Below are 20644 nucleotides of genomic sequence, written 5' to 3' on the forward strand. Positions count from 1 at the left end.
TGGGGAAGAGACAGGCCTTACATCACCCCTTGATAGGCCCAGGGACCTAGCTATTAAAAACAGGAAGTGAGCCAGCAGAGACTAAGGAGGAACTAGCTGGGGGTGCCCTGTCTGCCTCCAACTCCAGTGAGCCTGCCAGCCACCTTAACTCAGTCTAGGCAGATGACAGAGGACAAATAGAGCAGCTTGACTGAAGTCTCCTGAGAGCCTGGGAAGGAGACCCAGGACATGAGTCTGGGCATGACTTTAGAGGAACAGGTTGTAAGAAAGGGGATGAAGAGCTAGAGCTGCAGGCAGTTACTTCCTAGAGGAAGGAGGAAGGAGCAGAAGTCTGACACACAGACTCGGATGGCCGTGTGGATGCAAGCAGCTGTCCAGGACCTTCAGAGGACCATTTTGAGCCCATTTATTGAGAACCAAAAATAAAGATATCAGGATGGACCTCCAGCACCAGGGTTTACACTCTGCCACCTACCATGCACGTCCAATCAATATTCCCAGCACTGTGCAATAGAACAGTGCAATGATGAAAATTTCTATAGCTAGGTTTTCCAATTTGGTAGCCATTGGACTCATGTAGTTAGTGGCTACCATATTGGACATCAGAGCTCTAGCCCTAAGGTGAACAAAGAGCTGCCTTCCAATATTTCTTTTATTCCCTCCCACTCCTTCCATTCTTTCACACCCTCCTCTTGTGCCTCAGGCTATCAGTCAATAATTATGTTGTAATGAGTTGAATTTCATAGGACATAAGCTCATGTAAAATGAATATATAAAGGCTGGGTGCGGTGGCTCACGCCTACAATCCCAGTACTTTGGGAGGCCGAGGTGGGCGGATCACAAGGTCAGGAGATCGAGACCATCCTGGCTAACATAGTGAAACCCCATCTCTACTAAAAATACAAAAATTAGCCAGGCGTGGTGGCAGGCGCCGTAGTCCCAGCTACTCAGGAGGCTGAGGCAGGAGAATGGCATGAACTCAGGAGGCGGAGCTTGCAGTGAGCTGAGATGGCACCACTGCACTCCAGCCTAGGTGAGAGTGGGAGACTCCATCTCAAAAAAAAAAAAAAAAAAAAAAGAATATATAAAACACCTTGTTTTTGTATAACTGAATTTCATTTCTATCCCAAGTGCCCATGCAGCCTAGTGGCAGAGATTTACTATGAATAAATTCAGGTTAAATGTGGTCAAGCGACTGCTTCCTTCCTCTCTTCCTCCAGAGTGCATCTAAGTCTCTAGACAGGTCAGAGTGTGTAGCCAGCACTCAAGTATTCGGAAGAGGGGCATTTGGAGCCTTAGGGGTCATTGTCTATGCTAACATTAAGCTATTAGTCCTTGTCCTATTCATTTAATCTCCAAACTTCATTTCTGGGTTATTCAATTCTTCCCTTTCCTGCAGGGGCAGAAGGAACAGCTCCAGAATCCCTTCTTAAAAACTTATAGCAGCATCTAACTCTACTGTTCCACCTGTCTACATATTTCCATACTTTCTATCCTTTGCTAATAAAAATAAATGCAACTAACATTTATTGAACATTTTTCATGTACCAGGAAAATTCTAAGCACTTTATTTATTTATTTATTTATTTATTTATTTATTTATTTATTTATTTACTGAGATGGAGTCTCACTCTGTTGCCCAGGCTGGAGAGCAGTGGTGCCTTCTCAGCTCACTGCAACCTTCGCCTTCTGGGTTCAAGTGATTCTCCTGCCTCAGCCTTCCAAGTAGCTGGGACTATAGGCACCCACCACCATGCCCAGCTAATTTTTCTTTTGTTTTTTTGTTTTTTCCTTTTGTTTTGTTTTGTTTTGTTTTCCTTTTGAGACAGAGTCTCCCTCTGTCACCCAGGCTGGAGTGCAGTGGCGCAATCTCGGCTCACTGCAACCTCCGCCTTCTGGGTTCAAGCGATTCTGCTGCCTCAGCCTCCCAAGTAGCTGGGACTACAGGTGCCCGCCACCATGTCCAGTTAAGGTTTTGTATTTTTTTTAGTAGAGACAAGGTTTCACCCTGTTGCCCAGGGTGGTCTTGAACTCCTAAGCTCAGGCAATCCGCCCATCTCAGCCTCCCAAAGTGCTGGGATTACAGGCATGAGCCACCGTGCCCAGCCTATTCTAAACATTTTAAAACAACTAGCCCATTTAGTCTTCCCAACAACTCCCTGAGGTAAATACTGTTATTATTCTCATTTTGCAGATGAGAAACTGATGCACAGAGAGGTAGGGTGAAAAAAGCTCACACAGATAGTATTCTTGTTGAGGTGGTGGATGTCTTAACTAGTTTGACTTAATTCTTCCACATTATATTCATACATTATATCATCACTTTGTACTTCACAAATTTACAGTTACAAATTGTGAATTTACAGTGAAAGGAATCTTGATAGATTTTGCTATTTAAAAAATAACTGATAAAAAAGAAAGCATTCTTGGGCTAGGATCTTTACATATGCGTTTACTTAGCAATACAACTTCCATGAGTTGATCCCAAAAATACTCTGGCAAATGTCTGACACAAGGCTCTTTGTTGCAGCACTCATTGTAATAGCAAGGGGCTAGAAACTACCAAAACATGCATCAACAGGGGATTATGTGAATAAATTATGGTATATTTACACAGTGGAGTACTATGAAGCCATAAAATGAAATGACAGCTATCTTTGCATACTGTAGTAGAGTGATCTTCAGAATATATTGTTAGGCTGGGCATGGTGGCTCATGCCTATAATTCCAGCACTTCAGAAGCCTGAGACAGGAGGATCACTTGAACCCAGGAGTTCAAAACCAGCCTGGCCAACCTAGTGAAACCTTGTCTCTACAAAAAAAAAAAAATAGAAGGAAAATTAGCCAGGCGTGGTAGTGCACGCCTGTGACCCCAGCTGTTCAAACGGTTGAGGTGGGCAGATTGCTTGAGCCCAGGGGGTTGAGGCTGCAGTGAGCCATGTTCACAACACTGCACACTGGTCTGGGCAATAAGGCAAGACCCTGTCTCAACAAATAAATAAATAATTAATAAATAAAATATAAAATGTATATACATATTTATATATATAGTTAAGTAAAAGAAGAAAAGTGTATGGTATGCTAACATTTATGTACAAAAGAGGGGAAATCAATATATACATTTGCTTATATTTTTGAAATAAAAGAAAAGAACTTTTTAAAAAATGGGTATGAGAAAGGAAGACATCAGAGTACAAAGAACAAGTATAGGAGCTAGACTTACCTGAATATACTTATTTTGAAAATTTGGCTATGGAACGATGTAAATGTTCCACATAATCATTAAAGCAAAATGGAATTTTAAATAAAGTAACCTTTAAAATGAAAGCAAAATGAAATGAATGTGTCAAACTACGTATTAAATTGATGGTATAAGTGCTCAGAGAAGAATTATTTCAAATGACTTTAAACATAGTAATTTGTGCATTCCCATCAGGATATACCCAAAGGACAAGAAGAACTGTTTTTAGAAGAAAAGTTTATAATTTTTTTTTTTTTTTTTGAGATGGAGTTTCACTCTTGTTGCCCAGGCTAGAGTGCAATGGTGTGATCTCGGCTCACTGCAACCTCCGCCTCCCAGGTTCAAGGAATTCTCCTGCCTCAGCCTCCCGAGTAGCTAGGATTACAGGCACGTGCCACTGTGCCTGGCTAATTCTTTTTGTGTTTTTAGTGGAGACGGGGTTTTTCCATGTTTGTCAGGCTGGTCTCGAACTCCCGACCTCAGGTGATCTGGCCCCCCTCGGCCTCCCAAAGTGCTGGGATTACAGGTGTGAGCCACCGCGCCTGACCAGTTTTTAGTCTTAGAATGTTTTCCATAATCATATTATTAATAGAAGTTGTTATTTTATACATTATAAGATAAAGCAAGTAAACCTAATGTTATTGCCACTAAAATCAACATTTTCAGTGTAAGAAAAAATATAAATATAAAATAAAAGTAGTAAAAATGCTATACCCTAAATTGAAATTTAAAATATCAGTATGAACTCAAGATCTCTTAAAACGTTTTTCTCTAGCTCTACCCACTAAAAAGGCCTAGAAACAATTACCAATGCAGTAACTACGAGCACCCCTAGAGAAAAAGTTGCAATATCAAAACCATTTCCCACAAAAGAACCAGGGCTCCTAGGAGAAACAGCTGATTTAAGGTCTGGAGCAAAAAATGTACAAGATGAACCAGGAAGATTTTTTCATTCCAGAAAGCAATAAAGCTATAGTGTCATGTCAAAAAGACTCAGAAGCCAACGTGAAGAGGCTCTTGTTGACCAAAGATGAGGCAATTGAAGAATCAGTAGGGTTTAAAATAAAACAGATTCCAAATCCATAAGTTTATAATGATACTAAAAAAAAAAAAAAAAGAAATGATACATTGGCTAATTATCCTGATTTGATCATTACACATTGTACACATGTATTGAAATATCATATACTGTATCCCATAAATATGTACAACTATCAAGTGTCAATTACAGGCAACTTATTTGCTATATTTTCCTTGTTTTCTGATTTTTTTTTTTTTTTTTTTTTTTTTTTTGAGATGGAGTTTCACTCTTGTTGCCCAGCCTGGAGTGCAATGGTACAGTCTCGGCTCACTGCAACCTCTGCCTCCCGGGTTCAAGCGATTCACCTGCCTCAGCCTCCTAAGTAGCTGGGATTACAGGCATGCGCCACCATGCCCAACTAAATTTTTATATTTAGTACAGACGGAGTTTCACCATGTTGGTCAGGCTGGTCTCGAACTCCTGACCTCAGGTGATGCACCCGCCTCAGCCCCCCAAAGTGCTGGCATTACAGGCGTGAGCCACTGCGCCCAGCCAATTTTTTAAATAAGTAGGTATGGAGCCATCCTTGAGTCAAGACAGTAACAGCAGTAGCAATCTTTTTATGATACTTATTGTCAAATTGTATACTTTAAGAATGCACAGTTTATGTTATATAATTTATATTTCAATAAAGCACCTAAGAAGAAAGCAAGAAAGAAGGGAGGGAGGGAGAGGAGGGAGGGGAGGGAGAGGAAGGAGGAAGGAAGGAAGGAAGGAAGGAAGAAGGCAGGCAGGCTCGTAAGGAAAAGGAAGACAGCATGCCGAACGTGATGGGAGGAGAACGGAGAAAGATAAGGAGAAGGGAAGCAAGAAGGAATAAGAATGAGCAACGAAGAATGACGGAATGATGAAGGAGATGAAGGATGAATGCGTGCAGGCAGGAAGACGCGCATGAGAGGTAGGGGAAGGAAGGAAGGAAGGCAGGCAGGCAGGCAGGCAGGCAGGCAGGAAGGAAGGAAGGAAGGAAGGAAGGAAGGAAGGAAAGGAGGGAGGGAGGGAGGGAGGGAGGTGGCTCATGCCTGTAATCCCAGCGCTTTGGGAGGCTGAGACGGGCGGATCACGAGGTCAGGAGATCGAGACCATCCTGGCTAACCCGGTGAAACCTGGTCTCTACTAAAAACTACAAAAAACTAGCCGGGCGAGGTGGCGTGTGCCTGTAGTCCCAGCTACTCAGGAGGCTGAGGCAGGAGAATGGCGTGAACCCGGGAGGCGGAGCTTGAAGTGAGCTGAGATCCTGCCACTGTACTCCAGCCTAGGCGACAGAGCGAGACTCTGTCTCAAAAAAAAAAAAAAAAGAAGAAGAAGCTCGCAACCTGGATCACTCACATGCGCAGTTCACAAGAGTTTGCACTCCTGCGAGAATCGAATGCTGCTGCTGATCTGACAGGAGGCAGAGCGATGGGGAGCAGCTGTAAATACGGATGAAGCTTCATTCAGTGGCCCACCACTCTCCTCCCACTGTGCGGCCTGTTAGGAATCAGGCCGAGGACCAGTACAAGGGACTGGGGGCTCATGTGTTAGATGACACCACCGGGATGCAATCCACAAACCAGAAGGTAGAAGACTCTACAAGACAAATACTATATATATATATTACAACCTCCACCTCCCAGGTTCAAGTGATTCTCCTGCCTCAGCCTCTCAAGGACTACAGGCATGTGCCACCACACCTGGCTAATTTTGTTGTTGTTGTTGTTGTTTGTTGTTTTGGGGAGAGGTTATTGGTGGTGGTGGTGGTGGTTTTTTTGTTTTTTTGTTTTTGGAAGTAATGGGTTTTCACCGTGTTGGCCAGTCTGGTCTTGAATTCCTGACCTCAAGTGATCCACCAGCCTCAGCCGCCTAAAATGCTGGGGTTATAAACATGAGCCACCCCGCCTAGCCCCTTATTTCTTCAATAAACAAACTGAAGACAGAGCAAGGGAAAATCTCTCCAATCCTGCTTATTCCACCTTCCACACTTGAAAAAGAGAGAAAGGGAGAGCCTAAAGGGTAAAAGAGACTTAATTATTACCAATCAGTGGATTGTGTGGACCTTGTTTGGATCTTGATTCAAATGAATACAATATGTTTTTTAAATTATGCAACACATTGGGTATATATACACACACACACACACATACACACACACAAACACACACACACACACACACACACACACACATATATATATATATATATATATTTTTTTTTTTTTTTTTTTTTTTTTTGAGATACAGTCTAGTTCTGTTGTCCAGGCTGGAGTGCAGTGGCACCATCTCAGCTCACTGCAACCTCTGCTCCTGGGTTCAAGTGATTAGCTGGGATTACAGGCATGCACCACCATGCCTGGCTAATTTTTGTACTTTTAGTGGTGATGTGGTTTTGCCATATTGGCCAGGCTGGTCTCAAACTCCTGACCTCAAGTGATCTGCCCACCTCAGCCTCCCAAAGTGCTGGGATTATACGCATGAGCCACTGTGTCTGGCCAATTGAGTATAGTTAAACATGGACTGGATGTTGGATGCTATTAAGAATTTGTTGTTTGGTGTTTTGTTTTGTTTTGAGACAGAGTCTCCCTCTGTTGCCCAGACTGGAGTGCAGTGGTGCCATCTCGGCTCACTGTAACCTCTGCCTCCTGTGTAGCTGGGATCACGGGCGCATGCCGCCATGCCCAGCTAATTTCTGTATTTATAGTAGAGACAGGGTTTCACCATATTGGCCAGGCTGGTCTCCAACTTCTGACCTTGGGTGATCCACCCACCTCAACTTCCCAAAGTGCTGGGATTACAGTCTTGAGCCACCGTGCCCAGCCAATTCAGTATATTTAAACATGGACTGGATAATGGATGATATTAAGAATTTGTTGTTGGTTTTTTAGGTGTAATAATAATAATTGTGGCTACATGTTTAAAGTTCCTTTTTTAGAGAGACATGGAGAATTGTTTGCAGATGAAATGATATGATGTTTGAGATCTGCACAGAAATTATCCCATAAAGGAAAGGGTAGATGGGCATATAATTAAAGAAGTTTATCCATAAGTTGATCACTTTAAGCCGAGTGATGAGTAGCTAAGGGTTCATTATTCTCTTTACTTTTGTAAATGCTTAAAACTTCCCATACTGAAAAAGGAAAAAGCTAATATTCGTTTATTTTCATTCTTTTCTTTCTGCACTTCTGCTATAAAAACAACCTCCAAGGCCAAAGGAACCAGAGAAATGTGATAAGATAAAAGACATTATACGAAAAAAGAAATACATTGGCTAGTACTTCAAACTACCCAGAAACAGATGTATAGACCAATGGAGCATAATAGAGAGATCAGAAATTAATCCCTGCAACTACAGCCAACTCATTTTTCAACAAAGGTGCAAAAAACACACATTGGGGGAAAAGACAGTCTCATCAATATATGGTGCCAGGAAAATTGGGTATCTGTATGCAAAAATATGAAACTAGACCCCTACCTTTCACCATGTACAAAAATCAACTCAAAATGAATTAAACACTTAGATCTAAGACCCAAAACTATGAAACCGTACTAGAAGAAAGCATGGGGACACATTTTTTTTGACATTGGTTTGGACAAGGGTTTTTTAGATAAGACCTCAAAAGCACAAGCATACGCTGGGTGCAGTGGCTCATGCCTGTAATCCCAGAACTTTGGGAGGCCGAGGTGGGCGGATCACGTGAGATCAGGAGTTTGAGACCCGCCTGGCCAGCATGGCAAAACCCCGTCTTTGCTAAAAACACAAAACTTAGCTGGCCACGGTGACACATGCCTGTAGTCCCAACTACTCTTGGGAGACTGAGGCAGGAAAATTGCTTGAACCCAGAAGGTGGCAGTTGCAGTGAGCTGAGAGTGCGCCATTGCACTCTAGCCTGGATGACAGAGCAACACTGTCTCAAAAATAAAAATAAAACACAGGCATCAAAAGCAAACATAGACAAATGGAATTACATCAAACTGAAAAGCTTCTGCACAAAAAAACAATCAACGCATGAAGACATAACACACAGAATGGGAGAAAATATTTGCAAACTATACATCTGGTTAATATCCAGAATATATAAGTAACAGACAACTCAATAGCAAAAAACAAATCAAAAACAAAAACAAAAAACAAACCAAATAATCCAACTTTAAAATGGAAAAAAGACCCGAATAGACATTTCTCAAAATAAGGCTTACAAACGGCTAGCAGATATTTGAAAGGATGCTCAATATCACTAGTCATCAGGGAAATGCAAATCAAAAGCATAAACATATCATCTCACTCCAGTTAGAACCACTATTATCAAAAAGACAAAAGACGAGTGTTGGCGAGGATGCAGACAAAAGGGAACCCTTACACACTTTTCGTGGGACTGTAAATTAGTACAGCCATCATAGAAAACAGTATGGAAGTTCCCCCCAAAATTACAAATGGAACTACCATATGATCCAGAAATCCAACTATTACGTATACATCTAAAAGAAATTGGCTGGGCCCAGTGGCTCATGCCTGTAATCCCAGCACTTTGGGAGGCTGTGACAGGCGGATCTTGAAGCCAGGAGTTTGAGACCAGCCTGGCCAACATGGTAAAACCTTGTCTCTACTAAAAATACAAAAAATTAGCTGGATGTGGTAGCATGTGCCTGTAGTCCCAGCTGCTTGGAAGGCCGAGGCAGGAGAATCACTTGAACCTGGGAGGCGGAGGTTGCAGTGAGCCGAGATGTCACCGCTGCACTCCAGCCTGGACGACAGAGTGAGACTCTGTCTCTAAAATAAAACAAAATAAAATAAAATAAAATAAAATAAAGGAAAGGAAAGGAAATCAGCATGTCAAAGAGGTATCTGTGCTTCCATATTTATTGCAGCATTATTCACAATAGCCAGTGTATGGAATCAATCTAAGTGTCCATCAACGAATGAATGGATGAAGACAATGCAGTGCATGTAAACAATGGAATACTATTCAGCCATAAAAAAGAACTAAATCCTGTTCATTTGCGACTACCTGGATGAATCTGGTGACTTTATGTTACATGAAATAAGCCAGACACAGAAAAACAAACTGTATGTTCTTACTTATCTGTGGAACCTAAAAAAATTGATCTCCACTTGGCACAGTGGCTCAAGCCTGTAATCCCAACACTTTGGGAGGCCAAGAAAGGAGGATTGCTTGAGTCCAGGAGTTCAAGACCAGCCTGAGCAACATACCAAGACTCCATCTCTACAAAAAAAGTTAAAATTTTTTCTGGGTGGGCCAGGCACGGTGGCTCACACCTGTAATTCCAGCACTTTGGGAGGCTGAGGTGGGGGGATCACGAGGTCAGGAGTTTGGGACCAGCCTGACCAATATGGTGAAACCCCATCTCTACTATAAATACAAAAAAAAAATTAGCCGGGCGTGGTGGCAGGCACCTGTAATCCCAGCTACTTGGGAGGCTAAGGCAGGAGAGTTGCTTGAACCCGGGAGGCGGAGGTTGCAGTAAGCTGAGATTGTGCCATTGCACTCCAGCCTGGGCAACAGAGCAAGACTCTGACTCAAAAAAAAAAAAAAAAATTCTGGGTGGGATGGTACATTCCTGCGGTTCTCAGCTACTCAGGAGGCTGAGGCAGGAGGATCATTTGAACCCAGGAGTTCAAGGCTGCAGTGAGCTGTAATCCAGCCGGGGTGATAAAAGACCCTGTCTCAAAATAAAAAAAAATTTTTTTTGTTTTAAGTCTCATAGAAGTAGAGGGTAAAATAGTGGTTACTAGAGGCTAAGGAGGGGTTGGCAGAGGGAGGAGGAGGAGAGGTTGGCCAATAGGTACCACGTTACAGTTAGGTAGAAGAAATAAGTTCTGGTGTTCTATTGCACAATAGGGTGACTATAGTTAAGAATGACGTACATCTCAAAATAGCAGAAAAGAGGATTTGAAATGTTCTCACCATAAGGAAGTGATAAATGTTTGAGGTGATGGATTTTCTAATTACCTTGATTTGATCATCATAGTGTATATATGTATTGAAACATCACATTGTACCCCATAAATACAATCATTATGTGTCAATTAAAAATAAAATAATTACAGGTGTGAGCCACCATGCCCAGCCTGAAGTACCGTATTGAACATATGAGTCTAGAGCTCAGACTCTCTCCCTCTCAGTTACCAAACAACCCTTATTTCTTTCACACTGGCCTTCTTTCTTTTCCTGAACAGGCCAAGTTTCCTCCAGTCTCAGGACCACAGCGTTGCTATTCCTGTTGCCTGGCACATTTCTCCCCTAGATGGCCACGTGACTAGCTCCCCCTAAACATGCAGATCTCAGGTCAAATATCATCTAATGAGAAAATCCTTGCTCGGCTGGGCACGGTGGCTCACACCTATAATCCCAGCACTTTGGGAGGCTGAGGTGGGTGGATCACCTGAGGCCAGGAGTTCTAGACCAGCTTGGCAAACATGGTGAAACCCCATCTCTACTAAAAATACAAAAATTAGCTAGGTGTGGTGGCGGGCGCCTATGATCCCAGCTACTCGGGAGGCTGAGACAGGAGAATTGCTTGAACCAGGGAGGCAGAGGTTGCACTGAGCTGAGATCACACCATTGCATTTCAGCTTGGGCGACAGAGTGAGACTCTGTATCAAAAATAATAATAATGATAATAAAAAGAATATCCTCGCTCAAGACCCAAGCTAAATTCAATATAAGGGTGAGCCAGGGATCCACATTGGTCAGATTTTGCTGTGATAATGATGCATAAAAGACAACTTCCAGAAGCCTGGTGCTTACAACAGTAAACATTCACTTCTCGCCCAGGGATCTGTGGGTCAAGCTGGGGCTCTGCTGGGCTTTCTGGGGCTGGCTGGGCTGGGCTCCAGGCTGTGGGGTGAGTAGGTGACTGTCTCGTACATCTTCTCATTTGGAGTCCAGGATGAAGGAGCTTCCACTGTCTGGGACTTGTGGTTCTCATGACCAAGGACGGTTGCTCAAAGGGGTGAATGGAAACACTTTGTGCCTTGGGCCTGGCCTCTGTGACTTCCACACATATTCTCATGGCCAAAGCAAGTCACATGGCCAAGTGCAATATCAACAGGGTGAGGAAGTATATTCCTCCCATGGTGGTGGGGGCTGGGGAAAGTAAATAATTCCTGAACAGTAATACAATCTACCAAATGACCCAATTCTTTTTTCCCCCTAGATGGCTATGTTTATTGAGTCATCCCTCCACACTCATGAAATACCATCTTTTACAATGAATGAATGAATGAAAAATGTGCCTTTCAAGGCAGGAGGATCCTCCCCATGCTTCAAATGAGAAACCTGAGGCTCAGAGAAGGGAGTGAGTCACCCAAGTTCCAGAAGCCACCTGTGGCAAGCCCAGCCTGTCGGGCTGCTCAGTTCACTTCTCTACATAAGATAAATGAGGCAGGAAAGTGCAATTTTCTGGGCAGCGAGGACACATCACCCGTCCTGCCCTCCCACTGAGGCTTGGTTGACAGGCCCATAATCAGGGGGCAAGTATACCAAAGGGTTTCCTTGCTGATTCAATCTCAGGGCTCACTCTGAAGCCAAGTAGGACCTTGATTTGTCATTTCCGGGTCTCTGAACCACAGATGTTAAGTACGTATTGAGCGAGTGAGTCACTGGTACCGTGGACGTTTTAATTGCTGATTAAGTGTTCCGTGAATTCTGGGTCCCGCCCCAACTGTGCCTGTCCCTAAGGTACAGGCAGTAATCTCTACTTCTTCGGGGACCTGCAGTGTCTAACACCAACTAGGGTACACAGTGACACTCAAAAATGAGGCATAGGCATAGAGGCCGGGTGTGGTGGCTCACGCCTGTAATCCCAGCACTTTGGGAGGTCGAGGCGGGCAGATCACTTAGGCCCAGCAGTTCAACATCACCCTGGGCAACATGGTAAAACTCTGCCTCTACCAAAAAAAAAAAAAAGCCAGGTGTAGTGGCATGCACCTGTGGTCCCAGCTACTCAGGAGGCTGAGGTGCTAGGGTTGCTTGAGCCCAGAAGGCAGAGGTTGCGGTGAGCCAAGATCACATGCCACTGCACTCCAGCCTGGGTGACAGAGTGAGACCCTGTCTCAAAAAAAGAAAAAAAAGTAGGCTGGGCACGGTGGCTCATGCCTGTAATCCCAGCACTTTGGGAGGCCGGGGTGGGTGGATCACGAGGTCAGGAGATCGAGACCATCCTAGCTAATACGGTGAAACCCCGTCTCTACTAAAAATACAAAAAATTAGCCAGGCGTGGTGGTAGGCGCCTGTAGTCCTAGCTACTCAGGAGACTGAGGCAGGAGAATGGTGTGAACCTGGGAGGCAGAGCTTGCAGTGAGCCGAGACTGCGCCACTGCACTCCAGCCTGGGCAACGTCTCAAAAAGAAAAAAAAAAAAAAGGTACAAGGCTTAGGAAAATTCTGGAAGGACATGCCTCAGATAAACAGTGGGCAACTCTTTTGAAGCAAGTTTACTTAGAACTTTAACTCTCTGCTTTAGGTCTTTATGTAGCATTTGAACAGTCCACAATCAGTATAGATTGCTTCTACAGGTGTGAGCATAGGTATGCTTCTGATTGCATAGGTAACATTCAGAGAACCAATCTGAAACTGGTCTAAGTTCATACTAGCATGCAAAAAGCAATTACTTGCTGATTGGTTGGGAAACTCCTGAAAATCATCTTCCTCCAGAATCCTTCTCCCATACATTGTCAGAAGCTTGCTTTCAGAAACACTGAGTCAATTCCCAACCACTCCTTCAGTTGGTAAGCCCGGGAGCACCTACAACACGCCAAGTGCTGAGTGAGCCACCAGGGTGACAGGTAATAAGCAGGGAAACAGGTGGTAGCCCGAGTTAGTGTGGCCTGCATTCAAACCATAGCTGACATGGATGGCACTGGACCATGGTCCAGACACTGTGCTAAATGCCCCACAAGGATTATCACGTTTAATCCACACGACAAGTTGATGAGGCAGGCACTATTATTATCCTTTTTGACAGCTGTGGAAACTGAAGTGCAGAGAGGCAAAGGAACTTGCCCAAGGTCACACAACTAGCAGATGGTGGAACTGACATTTGATTCCAGAGTCTGTGATCCCCACTGTGACCCAAAACTGCTTCCCACTAGGAACTTGTCCAGATTCCACAGGCAGTAAGTGGCAGAGTCAAAATTCAAACTCGGAAAAGTTCATCAGCTTCCAAAGAATATTGTTTTAACTGATAAGACGTCCACCCTTCCAACCCTCTCGATTTATGGATCCAACACCAACATGCTGGGTGACCTTGGGGAGCCTCCCTGAGCCTCAGTTTTCATGGCTGCAAAATGGAAAGAACACTGCTTACCTTAAGGAGCTGCAGATGGGGCTTTTATGCGAAGACAGTTCCTCCTATGGAAATATGGTAGGCACTCAGTTGAGACACATCTGCGTTCTTTCTGGTTTCCATTAGTTTGGGGCAGTTGGACAAGTGGACACTGGAGCAAGTCTGTGTGATAAGCCCTATGACCGAGGGTGCACTAAGTGCTGGGCCAGAGGCTGCTGTGTACCCAGAAAACTCAACTGAAGGAACACTGGAATAAACAACCCTCAGAAGGAGGGAAGTTTTGTTCATCATCTTTCCTGTTTTCCTAGTCTGGCCCAGTTCCAAAACCTCTTCTTAATCTTGTCAGGAGTTTGGCCCAGTGCCCCAGGAAGGAGCTGCCAGGAGGCTTATAGTGAGCCAAGTCTTCAAGGAAGTGATGTCTTCTGTGAGTCAAGAGAAGGCAAGAGGCTTTCTGGAAGAGAGAAGGAGATAGGGACAGAAACAGGGAAGGGCTCAGCTGGAAGACCCTTCCTTGAAGAAGTGGAGAAACTGAGGCTTAGCACAGAGCAAGGTTTATTGATTGTGCTGGTGGCAGGGTTGAGGCAATTAGCTTATCTTCCTTCCTCCCAGGTCAGAGTCCTCTCCACTGCATGTGTTGACTGCTCACCCCCTTCCTATTCTAGGACTACCCAGGCAGGGGGAGCTGCCTTCACTCACCCTTTCCCACTATTGCTTTCAGAAACATCTCCCCATCTCTACAATGGGGACTTTGTAAGCACAGATGTGGGTCCCATGAGTACTAGAGAAGGAAGCAGTAGCTGCAAAGATCTTGGTGGGTTTGGCCATGCAGGAAATGAGGATGATAGACCCTCTGAAATAAAGAACCAATGCTTCCCACACACCTACTGTGCGTCTGTGCAATGCCAGGCACATCCAACATGTTGTTACAGGATCCTTGGGCTGTCATTTCACCAGCTGGAAACCTCTGTGGCCAGTGCTGCCTTTGCCAGTTTTGCTCAGGCCCACTGCGCCCACTTGGCCTAGCAGGCTGTGCTCAGTTCGTGCTAATGGCCTGGATCCCATGCCTGCCAAGGGCGAGTGGAGCAGCGAGGGCATGTGTGAGGAAGCAAGCGTGGGGTCCAGCCACTGTGCACAGCCAGGAACAATGACTGTGGTGGAGTGGGCAGCTCCAGGTGCCAGCATGAGTGCTGGCTCCCTACGAGGCTGCAGTTGGACCAGGCATCCTGCAAGCAGTTTCCACTGCTGCCTCTGGGGAATGCAATGGTTCCTGGGCACTTGGAGATGTCAGGAACCACAGATCCCCAAAGAGGGTGTCATAGCCCTGGCTCAGGGAGCTCCTAGGTCTGGGGTCCCCAAAGGGCCTCGGCTCTTCTCCCCTTCCTGTTACCCACAATGTGGTGAGCGAGAGGTGTGTTTCAGCCCTGTTTGCTTTACAGCTCTTTCAGCCCCACCATTCAGGAGGTCCTGAGTTCTTGTCCCATTCCCAGGAAGAATGAGGTATGCAGACAAGTGGAGGGTGAGCAAGCTGAAGAGCTTTATTGAGCAATAGAGCAGCTTAGAGGAGACTCACAGTGGGTAGCCCCTCTCTGCTGCCAGGGTGTCCCACTAATGTTCAGCTTTAATGTTCAGCTCTCAGCAGAGAGGAGCTACAAGACCCTGGAGTGGGTAGCTCCTCTCCACAGCTGGTCATCCTGATGTCTGCTCAGCTCCCAGCAGAGAGGAGACTCTGGAGGGGTAACTCCTTTCCACAGCTGGTTGTCCTGACATCTCTCTGAGTCTGGCTGAGTCCAGGGTTCTTACGGGCTTCACAGGGGAGGAAGTGCATGCTGATTGGTCCATGGGTGGCCATGGGCAGGCCCAGAAAAGGCACCATAAGTTCCTACTCCAATCTGCCGGACTGGCAGCCTGGCCTCCAGGCTTTAGGCCTTCCCAGGATTGAAGGTGGGGCTTCACCAGGGACCCACCCCTTTTTGCCCAGAACCTATCTGCCTCCTGCCACTGTTCATGGCACCCAGGTTGTTCAGGCAGAGGGGCACCTGCAGGCCAGTGCTGAGCTGCCCTCAGCCCTTTCCTTGGCCTCCCTCCCATGTTAGTTGGTGCCCAAAGTCTGAAGTGGGCTAAGGTGTCAGGGGGCTGGTGTGTCAGAGCTGCCCCAAGCATGCACACACCCAGCTGGGTTGTGACAGCACCTGGGATCAGCCTCAACTTTGCTCTGAGATTGAAGCAGGCGCTGGGAGCAGAGAGAGGCCAGGCAGTGGAAGCAGGCATTTCTGAGCCTGCAGGGGCAGGGGGGCCTTCCTGGGCCCCCAAGAGTGCAGAGATGCCTGGGTCTGCACCCCTGGTTTGGGCAGCTGCAGCTGCGCCCATGGAACATGAAGCTCCCTCCCTGTCAACTCAGAAGATGGCAGGGCTTCTGCCTGTTCCCAACTCCTGCTGGCTCTGTGGAGTGCCTCCCCCGCTGCAGACTGCATCATGGCAGTGACCACTCTAGACAGGCCACTGCTGCCATCAATGTTACATAATCTAATCATCACACTAACTCTGGGAAGTAGATTACATCCCCATCTTGCAGATAAGGAACCTAAGGCTCATAGGTGAGACATTTCCTGCCCAACTCTATCTCCAGCCCATAACTATCTTCCAACCTCTAAACCTGGCTATCTACTTTGTCTCAGCTATCACCACTTGTAACCCCACATGCTTCTCAAAGTCACCTTGAACTCATCCTCTTCCCCTCCCATAGATTTCTGGCCTCCCATCATAGCCTTACTACTCAGAACCCCAGATATTAATGTTGACTCCACCCTCTCCCTTATTTTCATCTCCAAATAGCCTGGGATCAGTGGTCCCCACTCCGAGTCTATTTCCTAGACATTGGCTTTCTTCAATTCAAAGGCATGTAGCATAGTCCAAACTTTTATCATCTCCCTCTTAGATAACTTCAACAATTTCTGTAAAAGCTCCTCTGCCTCCGGTTTCTCCCTCCTTCCATCCATACCCCACTTAAAGTGTCAGGGGCAATCTTTCTAAAATGCAAATCTGTCTAGTCTTAACCAGCTGAAAACTCTTCCGTGGCTTCACAGTGCCCTCAGGATAAACCCATTACAGAGGCTTGCCTGGCCCTGAAAGTCTTGGCCCTTGCTGCCCTCTCTGGGGTCAGGTTGGGTCACTGCCTACCCTCTGCCCCTGAAGCCTTGGACATCCTGGAATACATACAGTTCCTCTTTCACTTCAAGGATTTGACCCATGCTGTTCTCTCTGCCTTCCCCCAGCTAACTCCTTCTCATCTTTCAGGTCTCGGCTTACTCACCACTTCCTGACCACCCTGCTCTTAGGCTTCCTGAGCTGCCCTTCCAGTGAATCCCACAGTTCCCTTATACTTCCTACACTGGGTTACCCAAACCCTCCCTCTCACATTCCCCTATACAGCCCCAAACAGCCTTCCCCAGCAGCACAGAACACTGGCGCAGCACTCTCCAATGAAAATACAATGCATGCCACATGCGTAATTATAAATTTTTGGGTTGGTTGCGGTGGCTCATGCCTGTAATCCCAGCACTTTGGGAGTCCGAGATGGGTAGATCACTTGAGCTCACTCGAACCCCTGGCTCAAGTGATCATGGTAAAATCCTGTCTTTACAAAAACGCAAATATTAGCCAGGCATGGTGGCATGCATTTGTAGTCCCAGCTACTCAGGGGGCTGAGGTGGAAAGATTGCCTGGGAGGTCGAGACTGCCATGAGCCATGACCATGCCATTGCACTCCAGCCTGGGTGACAGGCTGAGACCCTGTGTCTAAAAAAAATAAAATAAAATAATAATAATAATTAATTAAATAAATAAATAAATTTTCTAGTAGCCTCTGTCTCCCAGGCTCAAGTGATTCTCCCACCTCAGCTTCCGAGTAGCTGGGACCACAGGTGCACATCACCACACCCGACTAATTTTTTGTATTTTTGGTATAAATAGCATTTCATCATGTTGCCCAGGCTGGTTTCAAATGCCTGAGCTCAGGTGATCCACCTGCCTCAGCCTCCCAAAATGCTGAGATTACAGGTGTGAGCCACTGTGCCTGGCCTCTAGTAGCCACATTTTTAAAAGTAACAGTAAACAGAAGAAATTAATTTTAATAACAAATTTTAACCCAATATTTCAACATATATCAATATAAAAAGTGTTCATATTTCATTTTATTTTTGTACTAAGAATCTGAAATCCAGTGTATATTTCACACTCACAGCACATCTGAGTTTGAACCAGCCACATTTCAAGTGCTCAGTAGACCTGGGTGCTAGCGGCTATCAGATTAGACAGTGCAGTTTTAGAGGATGCTTACAGCTAACTAGCCTATGTCCTGTACAGGAGGATATTCATTCTGAGAAAAATTCATAGAAATTCTCCTCTTTGGAAAAAGGATTCTAAGTCAGATTGGTCTTAAAAACACTGACAGAGTGAAACAGGGTTTTCTTTCTTCTTCTTTTTTTTTTTTTTTTTTTGAGACGGAGTCTCGCTCTGCCGCCCAGGCTGGAGTGCGGTGGCTGGATCGCAGCTCACTGCAAGCTCCGCCTCCCGGGTTTACGCCATTCTCCTGCCTCAGCCTCCCGAGTAGCTGGGACTACAGGCACCCGCCACCTCGCCCGGCTAGTTTTTTGTATTTTTTAGTAGAGACGGGGTTTCACCATGTTAGCCAGGATGGTCTCGATCTCCTGACCTCGTGATCCGCCCGTCTCGGCCTCCCAAAGTGCTGGGATTACAGGCTTGAGCCACCGTGCCCGGCCGAAACAGGGTTTTCAATGCTTTAGGACTTCAAGAGTCTTCTCTGTGCTAGTGTGAGATGTGATACAGATCAGAGAACATGAAACATCTCCCCAGCTTACTTGAGGTCAGAGCTCTGTTTTCATAAAGATTTCTGGAGAATGAGATGTGATAAAGACCAGAAGAGCAATATAGCATTTCCCAACTTATCTGAGCTCAGGGTTCTGTTTTCATAAGGCCTTTCAGGGGATTAGTGTCCAGTGGAATGTTCTTTGGCAAATGTCACATCCCTGACTCAGTAGATCCCAGGATCCCCACAGGAAGAACGTGGAGTTCAGGAGGTCTGCCTTAAGTGCCTCAGCACCTGAGACTTGATTACTGAATTGACTAAACGAATTATGGGAGGCCACATAGGGCAGGACTAGAATTAGTGAATAAAAATTGCAGCATATTTCAGCCCAAACAAGGATTTTTTTATTGTGTGTGTGCGCACACACGTGTGTTTTAAAAAGTTTAAATCTAAGTTGCCAGATCTGTCTAAAAAATGCAATATGTGGCCTTGTGAGATGATGATTTCTCTGTCACTCGTAATCAAGGAGTGATCAAGTTTAGAGTTCTCTGTCGGGTAGGGGGCTCCGACCCGGAGTCTCTAATTTTTTTTTTTCCAGAACTTAAAAAAAGAAGGAACAAAGGCAACAATGGGCAGAGAACTTGAGCATCAGAGGAACTGGTCAGACATGCTCTGGACCATTTATTAAGAGCACACTTTGGGATTCTGAAGGCTTCAGTGGAGGATTGGTTTACAGTCAAATCCCCTTTGAGGCTACAGACTCTTGGTTCAGTTCAGATGATTTTTTCTTTTTTTTTTTTTTTCTTTTTTTTTGAGACAGTCTCACTCTATTGCCCAGGCTGGAGTGCAGCGGCCACTGTCTCAGCTCATTGCAACCTCCGCCTCCCAGGTTCAGTGATTCTCCTGCCTCACCCACTCTAGTAGCTAGGATTACAGGCATGTGCTACCACACCTGGCTAACTCTTTTGTATTTTTATTAGAGATAGGGTCTCACTATGTTGGTCAGGCTGGTCCCAAACTCCCATATCTGCCTGCCTCAGCCTCCCAAAGTGTTGGATTACAAGCATGAGCCACTGCATCTGGCCTATATTACACTTTGATAAAAAGTTTTAGGACCGGGTGCAGTGGCTCACGCCTGTAATCCCAGCATTTTGGGAGGCTGAGTCGGGCAGATCACAAGGTCAAAAGATCGAGACCATCCTGGCCAACATGGTGAAACCCTGTCTCTACTAAAAATACAAAAATTAGCTAGGCATGGTGGTGCATGCCTGTAGTCCCAACTACTAGGGAGGCTGAGGCAGGAGAATTGCTTGAACCAGAGAGGCAGAGGTTGCAGTGAGCCGAGATCGCGCCACTGCACTCCAGCCTGGCAACAAAGCTAGACTCCATCTCAAAAAAAAAAAAAGGGTAGCCATGCTACCGAGAGGCCCCTAACCATCCACAGACAGACAGACAGCAGAAGATGGAATCAGACCAGTCATCTCAGAGCCTCCAGGTGCCCCTCAGTAAGATGACTGGAAGGACCTGGAAGCTGAGGCCTTTAAAGGTTGGGCTCAGTGTCTCTATGTCAACCACGGAGCCTGGTACAATGTAGGTGTTCAAGTAGGTGTCTCCTTCCTTCCTCATACCTGGATTTTAGGTGTGGCAGTTCCAGAAATGCCGTGGCCTGTGTAGGAAGGGTCTGGAGTGCCTCATTTAAAGCTCACAAGGATCACAGAGGCTGGCACAGCTGGGCTGAGAACAGAAGGGGAAACGAAACCCTTTCATGGCTCACATATGCTCAAGCAACTACAAAGAAGCCACCTGTGGTCAGTTGAAGAGTGGATGGGGGAGAAAGAGGGAGCTTCAGAGAACTGGGGGTGGTGTTGAGGAAGAGAGTTTTTAGGTGGTAGAAATGGGGGAGGTCAAAGAAAACAGCAGTTAAGAATAATAGGCAATACACCATAGGGTGAGGGTAGGGGTGGGGAAGGTAGGTTTCGGGTGGTGGAGATGGGAAAGGTTAAAAAAAAACACAGCAGTTAATAATAGGCAACACACCATCCATCGCACACCGACCATTGAGAGGTTGAAATCAGTTGATGCATGAAAAATGTACAAATCTTGCTGTTGCTGTTAATAATAACAGTATTGATAATATCATAGGAAGAAGCTTCCGCTTCTGAAAGGAGACCAGGTGGACTGATTTGGGAACCAAAAACAACCAGAAATCTAGAGGGGAGG

The 20644-nt window shown here is 45.6% G+C and overlaps 1 protein-coding gene across 1 annotated transcript in view; it reads left to right on the plus strand.

Annotated features, from left to right (window-relative positions):
* The window catches only part of LOC115892915, a 48993-nt gene that overhangs the window by 15397 nt on the left and 12952 nt on the right, over nt 1-20644 (plus strand). The window contains exon 2 of the mRNA XM_030915668.1: nt 14262-14410. Coding sequence (XP_030771528.1) covers nt 14262-14410 — 149 coding nt within the window. The remainder of the gene's footprint in view (nt 1-14261; nt 14411-20644) is intronic.

This window comes from Rhinopithecus roxellana, chromosome 13 (genome assembly GCF_007565055.1).
Source record: "Rhinopithecus roxellana isolate Shanxi Qingling chromosome 13, ASM756505v1, whole genome shotgun sequence".
Taxonomy (NCBI): Eukaryota; Metazoa; Chordata; class Mammalia; order Primates; family Cercopithecidae; genus Rhinopithecus; species Rhinopithecus roxellana.